Below are 27,846 nucleotides of genomic sequence, written 5' to 3' on the forward strand. Positions count from 1 at the left end.
TACTTTGTTTAAGGCCCGACTGGTACCTTGTCAATCGATAACTGGTCCCTGACATCATCTTTCATTGAAGCAATCAGTAGACTGGTGCCAGGTTGGTCTTGTTGACGTTTCTCAATCAACTGAATAAGGCACTGGCCATTTGAGTCGACCGAGAGAATCTGAAATGACATGATTTCATGAAAAAAAAACTAAGGAAAAATCTTGAGGTTTTTTCAGTTGTTTTCCTAAATTGGAAATTAAACCCAAACAATATCTTGATGAAATGTAACCAACGGCAGAAAGAGATGAATTGTACAGACCTTTTCGGAGATGAAGACGAGTACATCCTGCAACAGTTGAGGATTTGGTTTCAAGTCAACGTCAAAGAAGCCTTCCACCCAGACTTGGAGAATGTCTAATGTACGATTCATAATCTTACTACGATTCTCAGCATGCTGACTGCTCATACTGGAAGTATTAAGAGGTAAGTTGTTTGTCACTTTACATCACACAGGAAGGATTTGACTTATAAAAAGGGGACAGAAATTTACATCTTGGAATTTCATAACCTGGAAACCTTTATTACTGCAGCACAAGTATTCATAGTTCTTTGAAATCACAATGATTGACCTCGAAATACAGTCAACTACACGTATTTTGACTGCAATCTAATAGTTTATGACTTCAATTTCATCAATCTATAAGGTTACGACATGTATTTTAAAACTAAAAACTGTCAACAATCAGTTGTCATCATGTACGTTTATTTGGACTTGATAACGTGTCATCATGAAATGAAAGAAATTACCTCAGAGCACAGTTAAATTTGTTGGTTAGAAATTGCAGCAGCTCTTGTGGGGTTGTGTAGTAATGATAGGTATAAAAGAAATGATGAAGGTAGCCTTGAAGAAGCGCATGCCTGCCGACAAAACAAGTAGTTTTAAGCTCAGCTTTAAACATTTTAATGACTTGATTGAAAATTTGAAAACAACAATGAATATCACATCAGACAATTCAAGATACTTAAATGCAGCAAATTCTATTAATACATACGGGTACATAAAATTGTATACCCATATCAATTCATACCAAATGACAAATATTTACCTAAAACATGAAGAATTTTGTAACACAAAGTGAAACAACTGTCCAGAAGTCTCAGGTTTAGTCCAAATTAAGTCAACTTTTCTAAGCTGATGTTACTGTCAAATCAAAAGGATAATCAACACAGGTATGTGTAAGTGTCATCTTAAAGTGGATGAAAAGAATCAACATCGTGGACAGATAAACAATAAAATGATCTGATGCACTAACCGAGCATAGAGAAATGAGAAGAGACCGGAAGGATGTCCAGCTTGGAGGGAGACTTTATTACGGCTGGTCTTGAAGGCTAGCAGTGGGTTGTCATCCATAGCTTGGAGGTCAAGGGTCATCTTACCAGGGCTGACATAAAAAAATCACCTTACTTCAATATTTATAAGATTAATGTTCGTGCAAAAGGGGTTACAAGGTATTATTTTGCTTCAAACATTTCAGATTCCAAAATTCTGAAGAATTTCATATTCATCTTTTGTTGGAAATTAAATTGATTAGCCAATAACCAAACATAACAACAATGGCTAGATCTTTCAGAAAGTTATCACATTTAAAACAATTTTAAAGACTGAAAAGTGAAAAAGATCCTAGACTTGCAACTACATGTGTCATGTCCACGTGTGTCAGAATGCCAAACTAAATATTTAAGCAAAATCAACTTTAGGGAGTAGATTCTAATTACACCTGCCTTCCTAGTCCTCACCTTGTTGCCAATGAATAGAGATAGCAGAGCTCCAATCCCCACTGCTCAGCATACAGCATCTCCAGATGTCTCCTAGAGGACTCAAGGAACTCTATCCTCTTAGTCATCTCCAGGAGTTGCTTACCAACTTTAGATACCATGCTCTTGTTCTCTGCCCCTGAAAAAGCAAGACAGTTATGATGATTGATCTCAAGATAAAACAAACATCAAACATCATCATATTCCTTTTCTTTAACTTCTCACCTTGATAATACATTGTCAATTTACTGTTACTTTAAAGAACCATCAACATCACTTTTTAAAAAGGAAAACACAGTTTAACAATTTGGTATGAAATTCAACAAATACTTCTTCAAATTCGGCCCTTTTAAGTTTGGTGAGGTGGATACAGATATTCCTTTGGTCAGTCTTTCCATTTTTTCCCACATCAAATTGCTTATCAGAAAGCCAGTTACTGATGTACCATACATCAAAGGACTCTGATGTGGGTGGGTACCTTTTGTTTGTTGATTGTGGACCAGTTTCCGGTAGAACTTCTCTGTCTTGTTTCTCATTCTCTTCTCCATCATTAACTGCTGCTCAACATCCTGAAGAAAGTGGACAAATGTTAGAACCCTTTACACAGACTTTGTAAATGTCCTAAAAACCTCTCAGTGAATTCCTCTTCATTTGTTAGTTTCTTTATCATGCCGAAGCAGGTGCAAATTATTGAGATTGGAACAGCAGTTAACAGATTCTATGAGTTGTACTTACAGCAATCTTGGCATCAATGTTGTGCTGCGTCCCTCCTGCATTCGTCAGCTGCTGTGTGTAAGCTTCAACAGTTGGATCAACACTTTCACCTCGATACAACACCCCACTAGGCAGTCCACACCTTGACTCATCCACAGACTCACTGAAAGAGCTCATGGAAGGCAGGGATATGGTGTCCGAGTTGTTGAACGGTGAGCGTGAGTTACCTGAAGAGGTGCTACTGAGTGACCCCTGGCTCTCGCGGCGATTCAAAGACTTGCTCAGCATCTCTCGGATCTTGCGATTCGTGGAGTCGCTGGAGTCTGAGTTGTGGCGGTGAACAGGAGAAGTTGGAGAATTCAGCAAGGAGGGCATGAGGTGACTGGATGTCAGAGATGCATTTAAGCTGACGTTAGGGTCATCTGGGGTGATATTATCTTGATTGAGGATGGAGCTGGAGGCAGCACTGCTAGTGAGGCTGGCTCTTGATGTATTCAGAACTAAAGAAGACTCCTCTAGGGATGTATTCAATTGTAGAAACTCATTTGTAAGATTCAGTGACCCATCAACATCTTTCTTCCTCAGAGGCTCCACATCTGGTCTCTGCAATACCATCCCATTTCTGCCACCAAATTTGCCATTTTTCTCTACATCCTTGGCAAGTTCTGAAGTGCTCAGTTCCACAGAACTCTTTTGCACCTTGGTTAGTGTTCTATCTGGTTTCTCCTTACTATCCCGTCTTGTAATCCCCATGGCAACAATTGATGGCCTTTGAAGACATGCGGTTCCGTCATCATTTTGATCATTCCTCTCTAAATCCTTCCTAACTTCAGCGTCTGCTGGTAGTTCTCTTTCACCTTGCTTGGAATACTCCTTATTAGAGGCATGCAACTCATCATGTGATGAGGATTCTGTCCTTCCCTTACGTGGAGGCAACCTTAGTTTGCTCTCACTGGCTGAAGAATCCTTCCTTGATGCTGTCTGGTCTGGCTTCATGGCTAGAGAAGTCTTTGGCTCTCCTCTGTCTCCTACATCTTTCTCATTTTTCTCCTTGCTACCGCTGGCACTCCTTGAACTTTTCTCTCTGGATTCCTCTTCAAGTCTTATCTCCACAGCCTGTTTTTTCCCCTCCAGACCTTTGCTCCTTGTCCCTGTCACCTTTGATGTCCTATTCACCTCACATCTGTTTAGTGTAGAGGCAGAGCTTGGTGATGTCTTCTTTTCTCCAGCGCGATCGTTGTGCTTGTCATTCACTGTAGATGATGCTTTCTGCCTGGATGACGTGTGCCCTTCCCTGCTAGATTTTGTACGTGGTGGCTTTTTAGGAATTACTGACCTTCAGTGGAGAAAAGCACAAAAGTTATAAGTAAACATTTCCAACCCTCTTAATATCATTCAAAAGTAAATACAAACAACAACACATCTTTTTAGCTAAAAAAGAAATTTGAGATGGTTACAAAGAAGAAATCTGGTACTTCTGAATCTCAAAATGATGTTAACAGTTGGTTGACTTACCTGTGAGATTAAGATTAGTATAATTTGTATTGAATGCTAAAAGCCAGCTCTCTTTACATAACCACACCATTCCTTTTAACACGTGCTTAAATTTTTCAACCTTAAACTGCAGTCTTCCCATCCTGGATGAGAAACAAAATATGTGGATTTCCTACTGTTCACAGTCTTACTTTGAAACCTTAAACTATTAACCCACTGCATTACCTATGTTTACTAAGCATCTCGCTGACAGGTTTGACAGGTGGTTTTTGTCCATTGACAGCCTCATACAGGTTTGCCAGAAGATCTTCCTCCCAGTAAAGGTCACAGAATTTCTCAGAGATGGCATTGCTGAAGGTGTGCCAGCTGAGCTTGCCAAGGGATGTGATGTATTCAGCTGAAATGCAAGTACGGAAAGATGAGCTTCAACATTGTAAATTTCTTCAGTTATCACTGTCCGACTTTTTTTACTTGATGTCATCCAATTTGTTCAGGAAAACAGTGCGATCTATCAAATTTAACATTTTAAACTTTGTTAAAAAAAATCTGAAGTGCAGATTCATCATCTCAAATTTATCAATTCATTTCATGGCAAGCAGTGTAGCCCAAGCAAAAAAATGGAAATTAAGTTCAAGCCTATTTAATTCATCATTTATAACCAACCTTTATTTAGAACTCGTTATCTCTTGTTCTAAAGATATGCATGTGTCAATACAATTCAGTTTTGAAAATCAAGAAGAATGAAAAGATCTCCTACCCATGGCCAAGTCTTCGACTCCGTTCTCCAAGTAACCATCGTAGGCAAATGCCTGTCGTATCAGTTTGATGACCTTCTTGAGTGTTGCGTTCCCCTGTAGGGCATCAGCTAGCTGGATCTCTGACAAAGTAGGCAACTCCTCTCCACTAGACATGCTATAGCGAAGATTCACCCCGCTGTCTCTAGACAGGGAGGACATGGAGATTGGTGATGAGGCATGACGATGGGATGAATCCATGGGGCGAGTATCATCTATGTCATCTGTTGAATAGTTTGGCCTCTTGGAAGCATGGTTATCTCTCAGTCTATGGCTTAGATGAGGCCGTGAGGAATGGCCAGATTTGTTTCCTATTTTCTCAACAGTTTTACGGGGAACCTCTTTGGTATCTGTTTTGTGGACAGACAGCGAAGCCTTTGGCCTCTCACAGGATTTACTTCGAGATTTGGAATCCTCCTGTTTACCAACTTTGTCATTGTTTTGAGACTTGCTGCGTTCATGGTTTCTTTCCCGAGCCCGATCAGGATCACTGTGTGATGAGGAAGTCTTTGTGGGCTTCTTGCGAATGACTTTTGGGGAGCTCTTGAGGCGGAGAGTTTCTAGGTAAGATGATTCACTGCTCTCTGATTCACTGACCCGATTTCCTTTGGCAGGTATCCTTTTGGATGGTGACACAAAATGTTTAGCTTTCTCATGACGCTTCTTCTGCTGTTCTTGTTTCCGCTCTGCATTATCTTTCCGAGGCATTTCAGGGGTCACAGGAATACAAGTGCTCTCTCCATCACTGCTTGCGCCAGGACTTTTCAGGCTAGTCCAGTAATTCTGACTGTCTGCCTTGACATCAAAAGCAGTGGAGTTTTTACTGTTTCCAGTAGCTGGAGTTTTGCTCACAGCCAAGCCTGAATTAATTGCTCGGGACCCTTGAGATATAGCAGAGGATATCTCACCTAGTACGATGGTAGAACCTCCCTGGGTAGGAGGAGAGGCTTGAGATAAAGCAGGTGACCCTTGGGTTATTACAGGTGACCCTTGACAAATAACAGGCGAGCCCTGAAGGTCTACGGGGAGAACATTAAATAGCCCAGTGGCTGGGTCCTGCTGAAGCTGGACCTTGAGGGGGAAGCTTGGAATGACAATCCCACCAGGTGTTGTTGAGATGCCCGGTGTGGTAGTGAGGACGGTGGGGTTGGTTGCTGGATGTGAAACTTGGGGACTTGCTAACCTCAACGGTGACATCTGACCAAGGACGTTGTTTTGATAAATAGCTGCAAAGGCAGGGGACTGACTTGTGGGCACAGTCTGCAACTGATTGGCTATTTCTGAGGTATTGTTTTGATGGGCTAACAGAGTTTGGTTATTCATTGGTGGGGTGACTGTGGGCTTTGCTGTACAGGCTTGACTAGTTGAAGATAGAATCTCAGCTATGGTTTGTATTTGTTCAGGTTTGGGTATCGTTTGAGATTCAAATGATGACTTATGAGGCTTTTGGATTGGAGAGAAAGCACTATCGCGACTGATTGGCGACCCTTGTACAACTTTCACCTTAGCTTTCTGTACATGAGTCTCTCCACTGCTGGTGCTGTCTTTGGACAGGTTCCTATGATCAGTTTGGGAACCACCCTTCAATGTGATGGCCTCCACTTCCAGAGAAAATTTTCGCTTATCAGATGGGGGATTCTGCACCTCTGGCAGGTTTGAGTTTTCATCTGTAGTTTGCTTATCATCATTTTTGTCTTTTAAGACAATTTCACTTGATGGCTTTGAATTAGTTCGAAGTGATTGCTCTACAGCTAGGACAGACTGTTCTTTACTCTTACTGTCTGTCTTTTCTGAGTCTGCAAGACTTGTTTCAGTATCTCCAGTAGTCTGTTCAGTCGGTGATGGAGCAGTGCTGGCCATGGCATCATTTTCCAGTGACTCCAGCATATTAGAAGGTGGCGGTTCCTTCTTAGGCCCTTTCAGATCCATCTTGATTGCCTCCATGGCAGCCTTGGCCTTAGCCTTGGCCTCTTCCACGCTGGGAGAGCTGGTGGAACAAGTCAGACTCTTGGTGCTACCAGATTTCTCATCAGCGACGACAATCGGGGTAAAGTGAGTCGCTGAAGACACCAGGCTGGCAGGAGTCCTAAAATCAGCAATGCTGCTTCGACGGTTGGCAAAGAAGTCCTGAAGTTTATTCAAGTCCCGGATGGAATTGTAAGACATGTCTGTCCCCGAGAGGCATTCTGTTTTCCGTCTGGATCTCTTGGATGCAATGCTTTTGGGTCCCACAGCAGGGTTCTCACTCCTCTCTTCAGTGATGTTGTCAAGACTTGAACGGCTGGATTTGGAACTGTGGTTGGATCTGCTGGAGTGGCTCTGGCTTGCACGGAAAGCTGATGAGCGAGGCTCAAAGGAGTGAAATGCAGCAATACTGTGGGATCGTAATGTCCGCTTGAATTGCACTGGACTCTCTGGGTCTGATTCCTCATCATCAAGCCAGGGATCGTCTAAGATCATATCCCCTTCCAGCATGGAGAAATCGTCCGTTCCAAGAGGAGACAAGGGCTCAGTGCTCTCTGAGTTCTCATCTCCACTTTCAGTTTTTGCATCTGCAACCATCTCGCCTCTCAACCCTATCTGTTCGGCTGTCCAGGTTTCGTCAATCTTTCCTTCACTCTGTGGCTTACGTGATTTCAAGAACCTGGCCAGGGCAGCAGACACTTTGACTGAGTTTGGAGAGTGCGAACTCTCAACATTAACCCCGTCTCCATTTGTGTGCACTGTCGACACAGTTATTGACGGGACATCAGATTCATTCTTAGAGGACACGGGATCACTGTTCCTCTTAGACCTAAGCCAGTTCCCAGCATATGACTCTCCCATGCTGGCTACACTGTTATGCCTCCTCATGACAGGGGACCAGTTTTTCTCAGGTATATTTTCGCCAGCACCATTTGAGTTTTTTGAAGCTCCCAACTGGTTCTCATTTGTGGCGTAGATCTTCTTCAAAATTTCCTGGGCACGCTGAGAGAGGTTGTTTAGAGCTGCCACTGTTGGTGCCTCTCTCAGGGGCTTTTCTTCGGCAGGGTCTAAGACTCCAGTTCGTTTCTCATCGGCCATCTTTGCAGTTTTGGAGTTGATGGGGCTGCGGCTTCTCAAAACGGTTGGAGAGGGAGAGGCTGACGATGAGATGTTGAAAACATCAGATGGGCTGAGGGAATCCCAACTTGTGCCATTGCTTAGACTGTGTCTCCTTGAGAAGAGCACCTGATTGGCTGTAGATGACCGTCTTCTGACCAAGAGTGATTCGTCATTAACTGCACATGGAGAGATAATGAAAGTAAACAAGTTGAGACAGAGGTACCGGGTAATGCAACCAGACCTTGATGACCAGCATCTGATCAGATCGCTGATGCATTCCATTTCTTTCATAGCAAAGCTTTGTAAAAATGTTCAAAGTTTTCAGATACTGGAATTCATTACTGTTTCAAATAATCATCTATGACTGTACATGTAAGTGAAGCATTTAACTGCCCTTGGGAAAGGTACAGTGAGACACTCAAAATGGAATTTAGTATCTGAATCTTCTCAACTTACATTATGTGATAATCAAAATACTCTGGTTCCCATTCCCATCTACATAAAGCTTCCTTGTACCCTAACCCCCAAGGGTGTATGTAAAATCGTATTGAAATTGGAGGATTTGGGACTGTTAGGGTTAATACTTATATACACCTGTAGCACTTTTCATTTGTACTACTCTACAGGTGCTTCGCTGTTGTAGTAGAGTAATATTCAAAGATTTACTGTAAGGAGAGGTACAGGTAAACGGACTTCCCATAACCTCCTTGTCTGTGGTTCTATTTCCATCAAAGTCCTAATATGGATTGCATATTGAAGTCTTGGGTAATCTCCAGATTGCCACTTCAAGCCTGCTTGTACATGAACACGTACCTGGCAGGTCATAGCAGGAATCTATTGATATTCTCCGCCTGCTGATTGATGACAGCTGTCGACAGATGAAAGTGGAAGGGTCCTGTAAGTTCCTCTCGCACGTCTTCACGATCTCAGGAACCTCGGGTCTCTGGTTGGGATCCTCCAACGATAACTGCTTGACCAGATCATACAACGGCTGGCTGATCTCAGCTTCGCTGTCATCATGAACACAGTATTCGGCCGCTTCTAAGAGGGTGAGTGCCAGAGAGTAAAGATGACCCTGAAAAGTAAAGAGATTTGGGATCAGCCAATCAATGTGGATGAATGAATACTCTGATGCTAGGAGAATCCCCCTGCTGATTGGTTCTAAATTATTCATGAGGTTCCCGGGTAGTCTGAGAGGGATGTCTAAAGTCCTTTTGTTTAGCTGATTGTGAAATGATATCTTGAATAATTGTCTTGGGTTTTGCCTGTGTCATGCACTCATGCTGGGATTGGGGCCATGCTTGTAGGGTTCTTGATAAACCTCAAACAAGTAATTATTGACTGAATTGAAATCTTCCGCATGATCAGACCCCAACCTTGAGACTAATAATGAAATTCAATAAACATCCATTCGATAAATAACTTTACCAACCTAAAAATTTGAGGTTAATTAGAGGGACAGGTATTTACTCTGTAGCGAGATGTACATGTGTACATGTGCACAGGTACACAAACCACTTGCTCTGGAAGTTGCTAAATTAACACAAAACAACAGTTATGTATATGTGTACATGTCCATATTATTTTTATTAAATTACAGAAATGACTCTCAACAACAAGCTATGTCCGTGCATCTGCCTGTGACCTGTTCATAACTTGGTCTTGCAATGTCTGAACATTTTCACAGCACTGCTGGTGGTATCCTTTGCAGATGTGTAAAAAAAAAATATGCTTAGCCAACAGACACAGCGACAAATCTTTCTGGGAGTTTTTCAACTTTCTAGGCAGCAAATATCAGGAGCTTCTTCATCCTTGAAAGAGAGAGAGTAATTCATTTCACTTGAAGGTGAAAATCAATGAGGAATCTTTCTTATCCATAGAATTTAATTGGACAGAAGTACCTGAAGTAGGTTTAAGTCTCAACTGTGTACACTGCCTTTTTTAGACACAGCTTACCTAGAGAAAGAATGGGACAAAAGATATCGAAAGAGCGAGCTTCGAGGGAGAGGATCTGATCCTAGCCCAGTCCTAATAGCGGGGGATACTGCTATATTCATGCTGCCCATGCGGCCCATTGTCGTGCCCTGAATGGAGCTTTGGTAATTTGTGTCACCACGGATCAATAACTGGAGGGAGTGGGAGAGCAGAGAGCAGAGTGGCAGGGAATTGTTGTGATAAGCTCTTGGGGATGTCTGCTGACAACTAGCTGGCCCAGGATCGGCATGATTGCTTGATCAAAGTGAGTCCTGCTACCAGTGCATGTACATGTACCTCACTGCTGGTGGAAAAATCCTGACGAGAAAACACTTCTAAGGTCATCCATTGTAGAATTTTCCATTTATCATGGCTGGGGATGTAGCAATAGAATGTTAGCTTTTTGTTTGTTTTTTAAACTGCACAACCTCTGGTAACAAGCACAGACAAATCGAGTGTGAAAAAGCAGTTCTTACATTGTATCACTAGGTTTATTGTTGTACAAGTAAAATATGTGCAATTAACTCCATTCTTACAACATTTCATTAAAGATATGGTGTCTGCAAATATGTCTTCTTAATCTCTTAACCAAAGTTTTCATTTTGTTCTCCTGGCATTAGAATTTAATTGTATTTTTTTGGACATGTTGAAGATTGGATTTTTGATGGAATGATCAGTGAAATACATTTTGTATTATTTTCCAGTAACCAAAGGAATGTTTATGATACAATATAGTTTTAGAATTCATGCCAATATGATTTCTTTCACTATAATTTAGACTACAGGTACTTTTAATAGCGACAGTTGAGTCTTCAATTGTAACGTCAATCTGATCTCGGTACATGATCAAATTTCACAAATAGGACCTTTTTTCTAATATCATCAAAAGTCGGAATAGATGCACAATAACTTTCTTTTGCCATGTCTGTACAACTACCTCTCAGCCTTGCCCTAAGGCCGGAGAATGAAGAGTACATCCTTTACATCCAAAAGGTTAAATGTGAAGCAACAAACTGAGAAATCAATAAAATCTGTCCCAATCTTGGACAAATATGCACAGGGTGGGTGTAACAGATCTGTTTGTCGCACCATCCACTGGCATATTCAATGCCAGTGAAATGGATCATGAGCAAAATTTTGAATACTGGATGAAAACTAGGTCACAGGCTCAAGCAGAGATAATTTATCTGGGATTAGGGTGCATAACCATAACAACCCAACTGTATCTAAAGCTAGCCAGCTGGGATGCTAAAACGAGTTTAATGTGCTTACTTTTGAGTTTAAGGATGCCACATACTGGCACTATTAGTTAATCATTCTAAGTTTAGAGAGCAGTCTTCTCTTCAACACAAAAAGAATAAAGATTTTGTAGCATAAACTGCCAGCCATATATACCGGTACATAAATGTACATGTACATGTAGACACCGTGAATTTTTTGTCTTACATTCATTCTTGGAATTCAATATCCTACTTCTGGATTTGAAGCTAATCAGATTTTTTTTTTCTTTGCACAAAATGGGGACACAAAACCTGAAGGGGGAAATTTTAAACCAATCTGGCAAATTTCTTGGGCAAAAGCCTGAAGAAAAAAAGCATTGTGTTGGAATAATCTGTTCCAGCAAAAAGTAATGTAAGTTGAACAGGTCCAAAAGGCTGCAGGGAGTTTAATTCTACCCTTCAAGTATCACTACGGGGAAAGTGGAAACATGATACTGTTTAACCAGGCCAGACTTCTGGATTTACAAGTAATGCCTAAAGTGACAATTTCTTCTTGTGACAGAATTATTCATTTTTTAGCGAACCAATTTGTAAGGGGTGGTCAAGGGAAGATTCAAGGCAAAGAGAAAGTCAGTAACCAGTTTGGAATTTCCTCAATCAGCTTTACGTTGTCACATAAAATGACAGCAAATGGCTGTACAAAAAAAATAATTGAATTACCTACAACAAAACAATCTTCATACATGTGCATGTATTTCATAACGGCTTAGAATAAAGAAAGGTTCAGGAATGTTGGTTTCCCTGTTGGTACATGTTTAGTGTCAGAACTTGTACAGAATCCACCACTGTTGACGAAGAACGTTTTTTTCAAATCTAACAAAAAGTGCATGACCACACACTTGTTTACAAGTCACCAAACTGCACGTAAAGCTTGCTCTTAAACTGATGAACACCAAACCAAACAACTACCGGTACAGTCAGATATAGCAGGCAAGTCAACTGAATCTTGCACCAAACAATTGTACAATTGTGCTTTGGGTAGTCCGTAAGCACGTACATGTATTTGGCCCACCCAGGGGGGCACAGAAAACCCAAATATTAGTTGTTTATGACATCCATTTCAACAATGATGAATGGCATCACTGAACCTAACGTCAGTGGATTGCAAAGAAATTGCTCCCCCCCCCAAAAAAAACCTGCAGAGTTCAATTCTACACAGCTGAAAAAACCATGTGCAATGTCAGTACACAGTGTTAACGAAAGGTTTAAAACTACTTGTAGAAGTTGGGATATTGATAAATCCATAAAACAGCAAAGACAAGCAGTAGGTGTGGTACAAAGTTTGTCTTTCCTGTTCACTGCCACACCGTCAGAGTTGCAGCATGATTTTAGGGAGTTAAGGAATCTATTTTGTGATAATCATGAGGAATATTGTGCTGTCGAAGTGAATTAAACTCATGGACAAAATTTAACCTACCGGGTAACTAAATTCACTTTTACTGTGCGTTCATACTCATACAAATCATTATCAGTCACACACCTTCTGCCTCTTAATCCTTGGGTGACACTAATGAATGCAACAATATTGTGAGTCAACGGTAGGGTGAAAGCAGTGAAATATTGGTTCCTGCCAGGTTCATAATGACTACTGTCATGTTGTCAGGTGCAACTATGAAAGATTCAACGTGTTTTTGGGCAATGCCTAGGCTTTAGAAATTCATCTACTGGAGTTTTAAAAATGTGCAATGTAATTAGCATTTTCAACATGGTTACACATCAGGCATGAATACTGCACCAAATTTGGTCTGCTTTTTCAATGTTTTCACTAGATGAAACAAGCTATAATCAATTAGCACGAAAAGCGTTTAATTATTTCTATGCATGCTTATTGCTCAAGTATGTTCATATTCCTTGGCACAATAAAGATTCCACATTTCAAGTCTGTGCTGCAATTGGAATGAAGATACAAGTATCTTTACCCAGTGTATAAAATTAGTGAAGACTGAGATACCGAATGTGTACACTGTCCAAGTAAGTATCAGGGTAAAAGACCTAAAAGGTAATGACTACATATTTTTAGAGGACGTAATTTTTGAAAAAAAAAACAACTGATTTAACCAATAAATGGAAACACTATTATATAGTTCACAGAAGACCTTGTCTGAACCCATGGTAAAAAGGACCATACGATATATCATCATCCTTCTCCAACTTCGCATTAATTACAGCTTTACACCATTCTTTTGATGAGAATATAAAGTTATACGGTCTACCAGATAGACTAAATAGATTTTTCAGTCTGAATCGGGGTCACAATCCAATTTTACTCCTCGCTGCTTTGGGATCATGTAAGTCACCCCCAAAACCCCAAACGCTAAGCCTAATACTGGACGGACAAAGGTACCAACTTATCGGACCAATGCAGCAATACAATATGAACCAAACGGGAGGTTTAATAGAGGAATAACATCTCATGGGAAAAGTAATCAAAAGTCAAATCTTGAAGTTCGGGAAATTTACAAAACTCTTCACAATTCATTTATATGCTTATGCTGAACAAGTCCATAATTTCCACACTACTTTTTGGAATGCCATCATTTCAATACGCCAAGGATAGTCAGCTGGTCACTCAACTAAAAGGCTCTTTCATAAATGGTCTACCTGGTCAAGCTGGGAGCTAGAGCTTTGTTCAGCATAATGCGGCTGGACAATCAAGGTATAAATTTTATTGTGGTAGGGGTTGGTAAAATGATCCATTAAGGCTTTTGCACTTATCACAAAATGAGCTCATAAAATTAGCATCAAAAAAGCAAGTGGGTGGTGATGGTGTTGGACAATTGTGAAAAGTTACATGTACATGTACATGTACGTTGCAACTAAAAGTTAACCCAGCAATGGGAAGTTCTTTATAAACATTTTTCTCTTCCACAGGAATTCATTTTCATTTCAAAAATGTGGAAACAATTTCCAATATGGGGAAAAAATCTGTTGATCTTTTCACACAAGTGGAAAAATATTTCACATCTTTTCACCATGTGGGAAAATATTTTCACACTTTCTCCAAGTAGGAAAACATTTTCACGCCTTTTCAAAAAGGAGAAAATAGTTTCAAGCTCTGTGAAAGGTGAATAAGAATGAATGCGAACATGAATTCTTCCCACAAAATTTCCCATTCACAATTAATGTTAACATTCAATTGTAATGTACTGTTCTGTATTTCAACTAAGATTTGAAACTTTGCATGGTGGCGGCTAGACTGAGAGAAGGTTCCAATTAGGGTTTCCCTGTTTATTCAGATGAGGCAACCCACTTTACTGATTTTAGTAACCACCTCACACTTAAAATAGACAAAGGTGGAGGGAAAAAGCACAATAACTTAGTTTGAAATGGATCAGTTTTAAATTGTTGAGAATGGTAAAGAGAGAGACAGAAAACAAGATTGATTTACCCCGGTATTTTAGAGGGAAAAATGTGGACTACACAGAATTTATTTTAGGCCTTTTTGAAAAGACCTGGTTTTGTTTTAGGAACAAAAATTTTGGCCAAAATTGTTTGACCATCTCACACATATCAGTCCCTCAGGGGAAACCCTGGTTGCAGGTACACTATGGGGAATTAATCTTTTCTGTATGAGTGGTCATTCTTCTAAGAGTGCACATTACACGTACAGTACCTTACTTAAAGATTGAATCTGTTACACGGACGTAGCTGTGGAAAAGATTTTTGTAATGAGAACATTTGTGATGACAATCCATGCACACTACCCTACATACACCATCAACCTCAATTCCAGGGGTAAGCTACAAATCCATGGTTTACATACTGCGCATGCACTTCCACACACCAACTGAGAAAGATACATTGAATCACACTTGTTTCAGGCTGAGACTTGTACTTACATCTGGAGAGCTTCTCTACAACTGCTTCAGATTTCTTCCTGAAAGAACACAGCACTTGAGCTAAACCAGCAGCTTAAAAACCTCCCCTTGCTTGTACGTGTGTGCCCAGCATGTAATCCAGGTATTGTTGCCAATTCTTGGAGGAGAAATGCCCTTCAGCACAGAAGACTCCCTTGAAATCCTTGAGAGTTGTTATTCCGGTCTGGTGGACTAGGCAACATCCAAGCCCTCAACATACCCAATCCCGTTGAAATCAAAGAGAGACATTTCAAGTAATACACTACAGGTGTATGTACCATCTCAAAAATAGATAATCCACCAGATGTACACGCAGATGTACCCCTTGTAACTCAGAGCCCAAGTCTAACCTCAGTGATGAAAAGAACTGGATTTAATCCTGGGAAAAAGCTGAGCTCAAACAAGGTGTATATAGTGACTACAGCATTCTCAAATCTCTCAAAAACTCAAAATCCAACTTTCTAGGTTTCACTTGTCACATACACTGTGGTACACAGAACGACCCTATTTTTACTACGGTTAGTGATGAAGTCAATAGGCGAGCTCTATGTAAACACGACCAACCAGTGATGGACAAACAACCTCACGATGACAGATCAAAGACGTGCTACGTTTGCATTAATACACTCCCCCAGAGTACGTAAACCCGGCACAAACTAGCCATAGATGGTCTTAACCAGCAACATCCCTTTAACAGGTCTCTGACCATAGCCCTATTATCAACACAACAGTTGTCTTGTTTGCTTCTCTTAAGGCCTGAATGGATGAGGACTCTCTCTTTCTGTCCCTGTCAGTATTCCACCACTTTAATTTGCATATTATTGATCACAGCCATTGACACGCCTCCTCCATTTACTGGAGTCCACTTCTGAACAATAGAGGGCAGTAGATTAAGTTTTCTGGAAGGTTCTTTCAAAACTCTCACTGGTTCTCAAGAGAGGGCAGCAAAGTGAGAAAAAGAGAAAGTTTTTAAGTCTGACTATCTCAGAAAAATAGAGGGCAAAAGACACACTAAAGGTTCCTTGAATGCATGAGGTTCTTCGAGACAGTTGGCTTGTTCTGGACAGTAGATGGCAGCAGACTAGGACACTGAAACAGCAGCTCCTTCCAACAATTGCATGTTTAAAATCACATCCATCACAAAACACTCAATGAAATACACAATTACACCCTTTTTACTAAAAATAAATGTTCAAACTTGGTCAACAGAGAAAAACTTAGAGAAAGAGCTCTGGTTACAATATTTGGAAACATCCACCACGATAAACTTGCCCAGTCTGAGAGCACAGGCACATCTCTTAAGACCCTAAATTCCCCAGGTGAGAGAAATAATTCAATTAAAACCGTGGGAGTGACACCTGTAATAGAATTAAAGCCTACCTTGACTGAGGTTCCCTTTTTTGCAGAGTACTCAGGTGGTCTGAACTTACTATCCACTACATCTGTAGGAAAAAAGGGAAAAACCATTGATTTCATTGCTGAATATTTTCATTTTTCTAGTTACCATCTTTATTAAAATGAACTCAATACACGTATTACCAATACTGTGATTGGAGTGAAGGAATATATTGACCTGAAGTTAAAACTAAAATGATTATGTACTTGTTTTGCATTCAGCTATTTGGTTTTTTTTTTATTATGAAGGTATTTGAAGGTTTTCTTTAACACAAAATTGTTGCCCAAAACTAAAGACTGGAAAATCTCCACAAAATATTTGGAAACCACAAGTAGACTTCAAGAATAAGGCCTGGTGAAGGCATTAAACAGTTACAGCAAATGGCTTTGTTTTAATGAATTGTAACAATGTTTAAAGAGTGATTTTCAAGCAGAAAAATTTTCCAAAGAGGTGTTTCATTTTGATTCAGCACCTAAAGACATTCCTTTGATCAGTCCTAATAAGACAGTTGTGTACCTGTAACTCATGAGGCAGCACGCCAACATGACCGGTACAGTTGTACATATAAGGACCAATTTGTATTCCCTCAACCCATCTGTACATTTATGTCATGTCCAGGGGTATTCATTGACTCTGATTCTTTGGTTGCTATGGCAACCAGTGGATCGTTTACATACCTGCCATTTGATTCATGTAAGAGTTCCATTAGCCTATGTGGAGTTCATAGAGATCAACCAAAATTGGACAAGTCCTAAAAGCATCTTGATAAATGGTTTAAATACACCAACGTAATGCTGAATAGGTGTGACTTTCACCCCTCAGTTCGGTTAAAGGTGTGAACTTTCAAAATTGCCGAATTTTGGGGGTGAGACTTTGTGACACGTTTCAAAAGTGAGACATGACTTGATCTAGTTTGAGGGAATGTGTACTTTGATCCTCCATGCATGTACCGCTAGGAAATCTTAATGATAGACGGTTACACTTTTGACCCTTTACTGTTGCTTACAAAAGAGTGGCAATTGGTGTAAAGTTTGGACACACACATGTATTTGGATTTACTTCAAATTATAAATTTGTCTTCATTTCATTTTCAATGAGTTCATGAGTAACTTATGAAAAATCTCCTTCACCTGTTTAATCTAGCAGGAAGTTACGACACTGTCATCAATCAACATCTCTACAATTACTACAGTGACTTACAACTCCTAAGAGAACAGGTTTCAGGTGACATTCCCTCGAGTGGCTCCCCTCGTTAGAAAAGCCACAACTTCACACGAGATTAAACTGTAAAAATGATTTAGTGGTAAGTTTAGGCCAGCAGGCCGCCAATGTTTAGGCCACTGGCTCGTAAAGCCTGAAATATTTACGAGTTTTTGCTGCATTATTTCACAAACACCTCCACATTTACACACTCAGACCCCTTAGCCCATAGATAGCTGTAAAGTTAGTTTGTACACATTGTACATCTATAAAGGAACCAATTGATATGTTACCCATGGATTTGAATCAATATATAAATAATGCCGTGTATCATTTTTTTAATTTTCAAACTACATAACCATCATGAATAAACTTTCTGTGTTAATATCAACAGTGATTATGTCCCTAGTTCAATTTTTGTTGTCAAGGATTTTTTTTATATTTTTGATGTTAGGAACTTTTACCACGACTACATGTAACTTTAATTCCTGGCTGTAAAACAATCTTCATCCAACATCCAACTGTACCCCTTGGTGCTACAATTTCTGTTCAAAAGTATCATGGGAATTATCTAAACACAGGAGACAAAACCAACAGCAAACAAACTTCCTCCATTGACAAAATGAAGGTTGTTTCCTCCCTGGGGAATTAATGTTTTGGGACTACACAAAGATCAGTCCCCAACTAAACCCTAGTTGATACTTCTCAATGAATTGAAATCCACACAACTATTCATCCAATTGGACCGAGCTTGACCAGTGACAGTCTTTGGGTCTTTTCATCCTCTAGACTGGTCAATATCCCTCATGGCCAATCTCCTTCAATCATCCTGATCAGCCCTTATCAATCCGTGAATGAATCCCTAATTGCTGTTACTGTCTGCAGGTCTTAGGCTTAGGGGAAAATCAGACCACCCTTTGCGTTTGTGTAAAGAAAAGGACAGTCTTCGATTCAACAACTATTTCAAAAATGTTTGTAAACATTACATTTAAGAATGCATCTACATGAGCATGGAAGAGCATTGAAAAAGACAATGAACAGCCAGCCCACGACACATGTATGGACGTATTCATGGTCTATGTATCTCTGACCATTATGTACATGTAATTTACATGTATCCTGCATCACCTTTCATTTTATTAGTACTGGTAATTCTGCCTTGCTCCCATATCGTCCTTGCCTTGCTCCCATATCGTCCTTTGTTTGATTTGTACAAATTGTTTTGATTTAACTGCATATTTCCCCTGTATTAACCTTGATTTTCTTTGTAATTTTACCCTCAGTACATTTCTTTCTTGCTGCAAAGCATACAAATTGGTGATTTGCAAGGAGGCCAGGAAAACAAGGGTGCTGTTTTTAACACAATATCCTACATTAACAGTGAATCATACATGTAGGTAATCCAGGAAGGAATTCCAGTACCCCTACAGGTGCCCAATTTGAGTGATTTGCAACCCTGACACCTGTGACCATGACTACATGTAAGACCCCCTCCCCCCCCAAAAAAAATTACCTTAAAAGGTCCAGGATATTGAAATACATGCAGACAAAAAAACTGCATGAACATGTAAGCGTGCATAGAATTAAGATACCTGTAAAAAAGAAATCACACAAAAGAATCCCCAATGCATTAACTCTCTGCTCAGGGTAAACAGTGTAAAATAAACCACTTGATTCTAAACCTCACTATAAAAGCATTTTGGTGCCACTCAGAACACCTTGAACTATCTGATAGTGGCTGAAATACATGTACACAGAATTGTTGGGCTACACAGACTTTGAAAATTGGTTAATTAAAATTGACATGCATACATGTAACCTGTGAGGTGGCCTAAATTTATGGTAAATCCCATGAAAAGGATTAGGTGGATTCCAAGAGAATGGGAACCCAAGCAAAGCTGGGTTTTCATTCTGTAGGATCTGTTGTCTGGACTCCTGACCTCAGCCAGGACAAGGTCAGGGGTCGGTGTGATTATTTAAAGGAAAACTAACCTAGCTTGACAATTAAAGAGTTGAAACTTGGTGACACTTTTAAAAAAAGGAAGTGGAAAATTTCACACAAGAAACTAAACAGAGGGACTATGTGCTTGTATAAGGAATTACACATATACAGGTATTCTCAACAATGAACCCAAACCCTACACACTAACTTATTTAACACTTTTGCCAAAAGTAATACAAAAAACCAATAATTCCATTCCATTAAAAAAAAATTATTACTCCATAAAGGAAATTACGTGTACATTGCTCACCAGTTTAGAGAAACAGAAAAATTATTTACAGGAAAATTGAAAAAAACACAGGAAAATTTGGGAACGTTAAATGTGCAATAATGTGAGGTTACTGTTACTTCGGTAGGGGAATAAATGAAAGAAAGCCGAATTTCATTCACGTATTTAATCATGATAACTGGCATTGACAATGAACATGTATCAAAGGAAATGTCAGAGTACATGTAAATACCACTTTTACAACTTGGGGAGTCAGGTTGGTGTACTGGCTCTTTCCTCCCCTTCCACCTCTGTGACTCGGGTTCGAATCACACCTAGGTCAGCATGTGGATTGGGTTTTTCAGTCCCTGCCTGATTCCGTGGGTTTTCCCTGGAAAATTTATCTGGGATTTCCCTCCCACCTCTAAAACTGAATATTTCTTTCACTGTCTCCTTCACTGGCACTTCATCCTGTGATTAGCGCTAAATACACCGTTAGATGATTTACATATAATTAAACAATAAATATCATTTTCTGTTTATCTCAGAATCTATATACATTATACATACTGGTACCTGTAATCTTTACCTGTGTGTGCATCACATACACTTTCATTTTATAGTTAAATGAAGGTGTGACACCAATCGTAAATCAGAAAATCAAGCTGACCTAGGATTGTGGGCCTACCAGGCAAAAAGTACATGTACACCCAGGTGAAAGTGTGAGGGGGGTTTTTGTATCTAAAGCCAACAGCTTGGATCTCCTAGCAACAGACGCAGGATAGGACGGTGGGACCAGTGAAGCGATGCACCAGCTATTGTGAGGTTGGTGGATAGCCCTGTCCACTGGGACAGATCTCATTTTACAATTGTTTGGATACAAATTACACGTGGGAAGCAGTGAAAACGTTGGCAAGCGTGCATGAGTGATTACCAATTGCCTGGGGTACGTTTACATGTACATTTCATTGGTCAATGACTTCTGGAATTTCACACTGATTGGCTCCTGCATGAACACAGCATAGGCTACATGTACTTGTACATTGTACATACATGGCATTTAACATGTACAGCAAACCAGTAGATTGTACAAGTAAAAGTACAAACAACAAAGTACACTGTTACACATAAATAACAGGGTTTTTTAGCTGTTTTGGGACAAGTTTAACAACAGATCCTTGAACACAAATTGAGTTCTGGCACCACCAGTAATTTGACAGACTGCCAAGAAATGACTCAATGATGTTATTCAAGCAGCTACATGTACCCTTCCCCCATGTCCCACCTCCCCCCCCAAAAAAGGGTTGTTCCAAATAATTGAATTTATGAAAAAAAGGGGGTTCAAAAAGTGTTGCTCATAATCTACAATGTGTACTGTGTGATCCACCCAATCAATAGAGGCAATTTTCCTCTACATCACAAATCTGAACTCTGAAAGCCTCCAACAGGTAGGCTTAAAAAAATCTTGGCCTAGAGGTACATGTACATGTACTTTTCAAAAATCTTGACTTGGTGAAAATAGTGTTTTTGTAGAAACAGATGGTAAATGTACCCTACTGTCCCACGGACCAAGTAACCCCAAATAAACCCTCTTCTAGAAGTCTGCAAGTATTGATTAGGGCATCTGCACTTTTCCAGTAGCATCACCAATGTGCCACATTTTAACCCTCTGGAGCCATTACCTTTTCTTTCTCAATATTGATCAGAACACGTACTTGATAACTTAACGAGGACATTCTGTGTACCGGCCCTCTTAAGCTGGCTCCCTGTACCACTGATAGCCTGCCAGCTTTTGTCAGGGGATTAAGAGACTAAGGCATCTCAGAACAAAAGGCAACTTTTCTTGCAAAGTCCCCTCATGCAACCGGGAAAAAAAGCTGGATAGCTTGAGCAGTTTTAATCACCAAATCACCCAGGAATTGGGGAATTGGAGAGCAGTTACTGTTGGCACGGTTCGGGTTTAATTCGGAAGTCAACAATTTGTCAAGCCGAGATCAACACTGGACAAAAGTGCAAGTTGTTACTGTATCTTTTCTTTTTGTAACGGCGGCAGGAAAAGCACAAGATGAAACGGTACTTTGGCAAGGGATTAGGACCTGAATCGATGATCCTTTTGAAACGACCATCCAAGATCCAGTCCTCAAGTGATTTTTCAACTTTGCACTAGGACAAACAAGGAAAAGTTTCTTATCTTGTCCAAAATGAAGACCTACTTTACCCACAAATGCAGTTAAAATTTGAAGTTTTGAAAAAATCCCCAACAAAGATTTAATAAAATTCTGCTACACATACACAAACCTCCACAGAAACTATGTCAGTACATGACATGCAATACCGAGTCATCATTTCTGTCCTGGTACCTGTTTCTCCTTGTTTACCAAATAAAGCAACTATGAGGTCCCAAAGGGAGTGCTAAATCCATCCGAATCTCTTCCGAAGGACACTAATTTGTAACTGCCGCCCAGAATAGCTTTAGGACTTTGTAAGTCATCCCGGGCAATCAATGTAACAAAACACTTCATGTACACATTCAGTGATTTGGAAGTTTTTCAGACTTATGAAGAAAACCTCACACAATAAAAGATTTCAATGTTTGGGAAGGCGGACGAACCTCAAAAAATGAATTTTCGTTTCAGAAATAAATTACACTTCAACAATTTATTATTATTTTTTTAAGGTTCAGTTTTTGTCGGCTTACAAGAAACGAGTATTCAAATGAAACAAGGAGTAAACACAAAGTGTAAGTTCTTACTAAAATGTAGTACTGTGGTTCACAGCAAGGAATTTCTCAGAGAAAGTGGTAAAGTGCCAAAAGAATCATTAAAAGTGTCAATAGTGAGGTGGTGTGAAATTCTACTTTGGGAAATGCATATTTGTCTGTCAACATGCTGTCCATGTGTTTACTTCCATGGTCACATCTTTTGTTGCTGATGAAATTAGCTTTTCCACCCACTACTTAGATGACTGGTCCATCAATACCCCAACCAAACCCACCTCCACTGGTGTGGGCATGCTTTTCCATTTCTACATTTTATGATTCAAAGTTTCACAACCCGAACTGGAAAAACGTTAACCAATTAAACAGCATCTCATTTTGCTGAGTTATTTTGAGGAGAGTCCAAGTTGCACAGGATGTTAGGATGTTAGTTCCAAACTGACCTTTGCTTAAACAGAATAAAACACACCACACCAATTCATTACCTGCATCAATGAAGCACACACCACCTCCACTGTCAAAAGCCAATGTGTCCAGACAGAGACAAAGCTTGCTGAACTGGTCGGCTGAGGCTCTCCGGAATGCATCCAATGATAGAGTGCATTCCTTACACACTGCCCACATCTCCACCTCCCGGAGACAGCCATGACGGAGATCTAAGATATCCCTCAGAGAGACCAACTCCTCATCTTCCTGGAGTGTAGGCAGGGGCTCGAAGAGGTACATGTAACTCATCTCTGTCTGGAGGATTTGCTCACATAGTTCTCCTCAAAAGTGTTGAAACTCATTACGTCATCTTTTCACTGTTAGATTTCGATAAATTCCAAGGACCTCCTTACAGACATGATTGTAACATTCCTGTCCAAGTCTTGCTTGGTCGCAATTTGAAAAAATACCGGTAATTCCATTTTCAAGATTGGTCTGAATGATTTCCAAATCTAGTTTTTAGAGTAGAAAGCACACTTGCGATACACATGTACATCCATGCACATCAGGCCTGTCACAGTAGATTAAGAAACTTTAGTCTTCTGCCGCAAAACTTCAGACTTTGAGATGTCCATTCACATGTACTCAGCCAGAGGCTGGTACATGTTGGTGATATCATTCTATCTGCACTCGGACAATCATAAAACCTAGGCACTATTCCAGCTCAAACTTCAACCATCCATGAGCTTCCACTTTTCCAATCTTTGATGTTAATTCCAAACACGTGGATGTTGAGACAAAAGCACCGTCATACTGCTGGTATTTGACACTCTCTTCTCTGTTCTAAACCACCACCAACTCTTGACCCACGGTAGAATCAGCAATCCAGCTTGTTAAAGTACCTTCCACACTCTCCAGTTAATATTCCCAGCAGTGCATGTAACTTAACACCAGGAGGTGAATATCCCCGCTGTATAAACTCCCTCCAATGAAGCGTGAAATTTTACCCACACTGAGCCAGCAGAAGCAAGAGAAAAAAAGTCACGGTCATTTCCACACTGTATCCTTTGGCGAACGTCATCCCTGACAATTGCCGTGCTGATGATGCACGGCTGAAGTAATTTGGACAAAAATAAAAATCATAATTGTCCTGTGCTCTGAAGCTTTTATTAGGCTCTTGTCCTAGCTGCTGATGTGGCCTTATTTATGCCGATATGCAGGCCTATCTGGTTACAGTATAGTCAAGTTACATGTACCTGTTGCTTGACTAACTTCATGTAGGTTTCTTGACAAACAATTCATTGTAGAGTCATTAGGTGTAAGTAAACCAACCCTATTGTAGCATCCCTTCGTTCAAACAATCCTTCATTTCAGCCTGGTAAGGTCTACTTGATTCCTGTGTGACTATGCTGTTTGATCTGAGCACAGCAGCTGCTGTAAAATCCTTTCTGTTGACTTATAGGTACACCTATGGTGTACACAGTCCTAGAGCTACAATTCATGTACAAGGAGTGGTTTTTATGTGACAGAGATAGTAGCAGAGCGATGTTCGGATGTGGTGACTACGTGTAAGCCCAGGCTGAATCTTGATAGCACCAATGCCCTTTGATCAAATAAAAGTCAGTCATCAGCCATCGCAAAAACATCAATGCAGCCAGTCCACTGAACACATACATGTAAGACTTCCAATCACATCAGAAATGCAATGCTGACTTTATTTGTTGGAAATACAAGCGAGAGAAAACTCATTACAACTTTCTCAACAAGAGAAAACAACTCACAACAAAGAGTCTACGCTGTGAAGCATCTGATCTGAGTGACGGGTATGCACATCGGAACTCAATTACTTCAACCAGTGTTCCTGGCCTTACCTTTGTGAAAGGTTCCAACATGATGCCACGATTGTTGACAGAAGGCATTGAAAAAACACGTAAGATCCATTGAACAGTTAACAATCTGCTTGGGCATGTGGGGTTGGTGGGCTCGCTACAGCGTGGGTTTCCATATTGAGAGAATTCAGCAAGTCTGAGAATATTCTGTCGGAGCTGTTGTAGGCCTACACAAAGTGCAAAGGGATGCTTCCCGAGTTCCAGTATTTCTCTTGATAAAACCAAGGTGACAACTGCTGACAACTGTTCACCTTTGAATTTACTGCAACAAACTAAGTGTACATACATGTACACTGTACTTGCTCAACTGAAGTTGTACAACTTCCAATAAAACCAAGGCAACCAGCTGGCCCTTCACAGTGTCTCGGTTCAAAACCACAGAGATAACCAGATTTGTGAACACACAATGTCACAACCCTCCGCCAAATAAAACCGTCACGTTTTAAAGATTAACACACTAAAGGAGGCATAGAATTCATAAAACCTTTTGGTGAATTTTCTTCCAGGTTACCGAGCTTCTAATAAGCGAGTAAAGTTCGACAGCAAAATGCGACTTGGTGTTTTTTCCAACAGCAGACAGTGATTGATGGACTTCACGCCTCATATATCCACCCATCCGCGCCACTCTCACGTCAATAAAGTGACACCAGTCTTGCCAGCGCACTACACTTCACTCACAGTCACACTTGGTTGTTTGTTCATAGGATTAACTCAAAAAACGATCGAAATTAGCCACTCACTCAGAGCATGGAACAAGGAACACTCGCCTCAGGATAAATGGTGCGAAAGACTGTCATATTTTGCTGTTTTCAAGCCCTTTCAAATGCAAAGTTTGTGCATTATTTAAACTTTTTGAAATCAATACCGACAGGGTTTTTCAGTTTGACGTAAGACGATTTTAACATGCTGCAAATCATCAGCGCAGCCGGCGCGCGCGGCATAAAAAATCCGAAGCAATACGCCCTCTGTTGACAGCATCGATGCTCTCATCAGCCGTCGCGATTTGGTCACGGTGACGGGAACGCGATCTCGTGAGCGTCCACTGTCGAGCGACAAACCGACAACATTATGTACACGGCGACAAACTTTAATTTTTCAATACAATTATGCATGCCACTTCCTATTTTAGATAAATTTGTTGTCAAATTTTAGGTCATATAGGTGATCTTGGGACAGCACTAATTTCTCTGCAAAAAGCAACAATGAACAATACTAAACAGACAAAGGTGCAAAATTCTCAAAAAAGGGAGGGGGGGAGAAGATATTCAAATACCCGAAACGTCGGTAAATTTAATACACTTATGAAAATAAAGTTCACCAATATTTCAACTACAATTTCGCCGTTTCCACGTTTATGATTGTGTGTTATTTCAATGGCACAACGCGGGCTGCCTATCAATTATTATACCTGTGTTGGCGATGATGACGTGATCAACGAAGTCGGATGTTGTGTCCATCTGATTTACCCGAAGCATGGTTCTCCTTGTATCACTAACGAGATTGATGATAACGTAGTTGAGATGTCCACACCAGAATGTAACGTGTCCTGGGTTCAATTCTGTCGACCGTAGTTTGTTCTCGTAGCTGTGAACTATCAGAACCGCATCATACCAACAGCACTTCGCGTTGGTAAAGGCTGCAATTCCACTTTTGGAAAGTTGGCAAAATCTACTTTTAAAGCCAAACAGCACGATTCTGTCTCATATCGTGAACGGGCTGCACATATAACATTGGTCACGTTTTGGTTATTGTCAGTTGTTGCTGTTATTGTCAATTCCAAACGTGGCCGACCGTGCTCTGATTTACTGACAATGCAGTAAAGTCTATATAGGCCTAGATTCTTTATAATCGTGGACTAATAATGAAATTCCCTCCTTGGCAAAGTTGGTTTCCTATTGAGCAGTTCTATTTGTTTTGTGACTTGGAGCGTAAGTAAATATCTCATTTGACAGGGGACACGTAGTTAATGATGAAATATGTGAACAAGTTTCCGTGTTGAACCGAGTTTGTTAACATGCTCCTTTCCTCAAAATCAAGTTTTGAAGTTGTTCTTTGAATTGAAAAGGGCATATTCTAATGTCAATGTTTACTCATTGAGAAAAAAATTATCCAAACAACAAATGTATTGTTGGAAAAGAAGTTTAATTATTTTGGTGCCAATGGCTGTATCTTTTACCGCTCCAAGAGTCAATGAATTGAGCAAGAAATGTTGAGCAACGACTTAAAGTGCACATCGTTTAGCTCTGCCTCGCTGTAGTCCTAGAGATGAATGGTCGGGCGGCAACACATGGGAAATTTAAAAGGCATGCCTCGGGCCTTAAATGCATGTGTTTTCCTCAGGGGAACATGAAAAATAACACAGAGAAATTAAAAAAATCCTGGTCGTGTTTTATATTAAGAGAAACGTGGGGCAAGCTTATGTCTGGATTTAAGAAAGGTGGGCTAGCTACACAAAAAATCTTATTGCAATATAATAAATTATGTAAATCCTTATCAGCCGCAGGTTAATTGTTGAATAATCACATTGTACTTTTTTAAAGTGAAATAAAAATCAAGGTGTTTTTGTTTTGTTAATGCTTTGTTTAGTTCTGTTTTGTTTTTATTTGTGAGCATGCTTGTTTGTTTTTTCAGTCACTGTTCCAAGTTGGTGGTGCTATTGCTTTTAAGTGTAGCTGCAATGAATTTTTGTTGCACACAATTTTTCTGCATCTTTCTACTCTTCTCTTTTATACTCCTGTTTAGTTGAATGCACTGAAAAGTGCATGTTTTTAAACAATTAAAATGATCCATGGAAATGAGGGCGCTGTTGCTGTGACATCATCTAGGGAAGCCATGGTTCAGTGCATAGGTGTTTCAGTTCAAATTGTGAACCCAGAATTCACGTACTGAAAACATTTATGAGAGAGGGACTGGCATTTTCTTGTTGCTATGCACATGAACAACAAAGAATCAGCAAAGAAGAGAAAACTGAGTCCAGGAAAATCTACAAAAGTGCAGAACTTTTTGTGTACAAACCA

At 40.1% G+C, this 27,846-nt stretch overlaps 1 protein-coding gene and 1 long non-coding RNA gene across 3 annotated transcripts in view; one reads left to right on the forward strand and one right to left on the reverse strand.

Moving 5' to 3' along the window:
• The window catches only part of kndc1 (kinase non-catalytic C-lobe domain containing 1), a 31,278-nt gene extending 4,635 nt beyond the window's left edge, over positions 1-26,643 (reverse strand). The window contains exons 1-12 of one of the 2 annotated variants that reach the window (XM_022224881.2): positions 26,238-26,643; positions 16,373-16,434; positions 8,695-8,956; positions 4,761-8,057; positions 4,229-4,400; positions 2,531-3,845; positions 2,274-2,364; positions 1,778-1,934; positions 1,294-1,422; positions 788-898; positions 300-447; positions 27-158 (exon numbers count right to left, since the gene is read on the reverse strand). In XM_022224881.2, coding sequence (XP_022080573.2) covers positions 27-158; positions 300-447; positions 788-898; positions 1,294-1,422; positions 1,778-1,934; positions 2,274-2,364; positions 2,531-3,845; positions 4,229-4,400; positions 4,761-8,057; positions 8,695-8,956; positions 16,373-16,434; positions 26,238-26,304 — 5,943 coding nt within the window. In that variant the 5' untranslated portion in view covers positions 26,305-26,643. Of the gene's footprint in view, positions 1-26; positions 159-299; positions 448-787; positions 899-1,293; positions 1,423-1,777; positions 1,935-2,273; positions 2,365-2,530; positions 3,846-4,228; positions 4,401-4,760; positions 8,058-8,694; positions 8,957-16,372; positions 16,435-22,999; positions 25,734-26,237 lie in introns of those variants that run through there. The other variant, XM_087145240.1, reaches the window with a different exon arrangement.
• On the forward strand, positions 8,795-11,865 carry LOC147797037 (uncharacterized). Its single transcript, XR_015427566.1, has 2 exons — positions 8,795-8,930; positions 9,482-11,865. It is a non-coding gene; the product is annotated as an uncharacterized LOC147797037 (long non-coding RNA).
• Positions 26,644-27,846: the final 1,203 nt, after the last annotated feature.

The sequence above is a fragment of the Acanthaster planci genome, linkage group LG13 (assembly GCF_054643075.1).
Source record: "Acanthaster planci isolate LZ-2023a linkage group LG13, COTS_SCS, whole genome shotgun sequence".
Classification (NCBI taxonomy): Eukaryota; Metazoa; Echinodermata; class Asteroidea; order Valvatida; family Acanthasteridae; genus Acanthaster; species Acanthaster planci.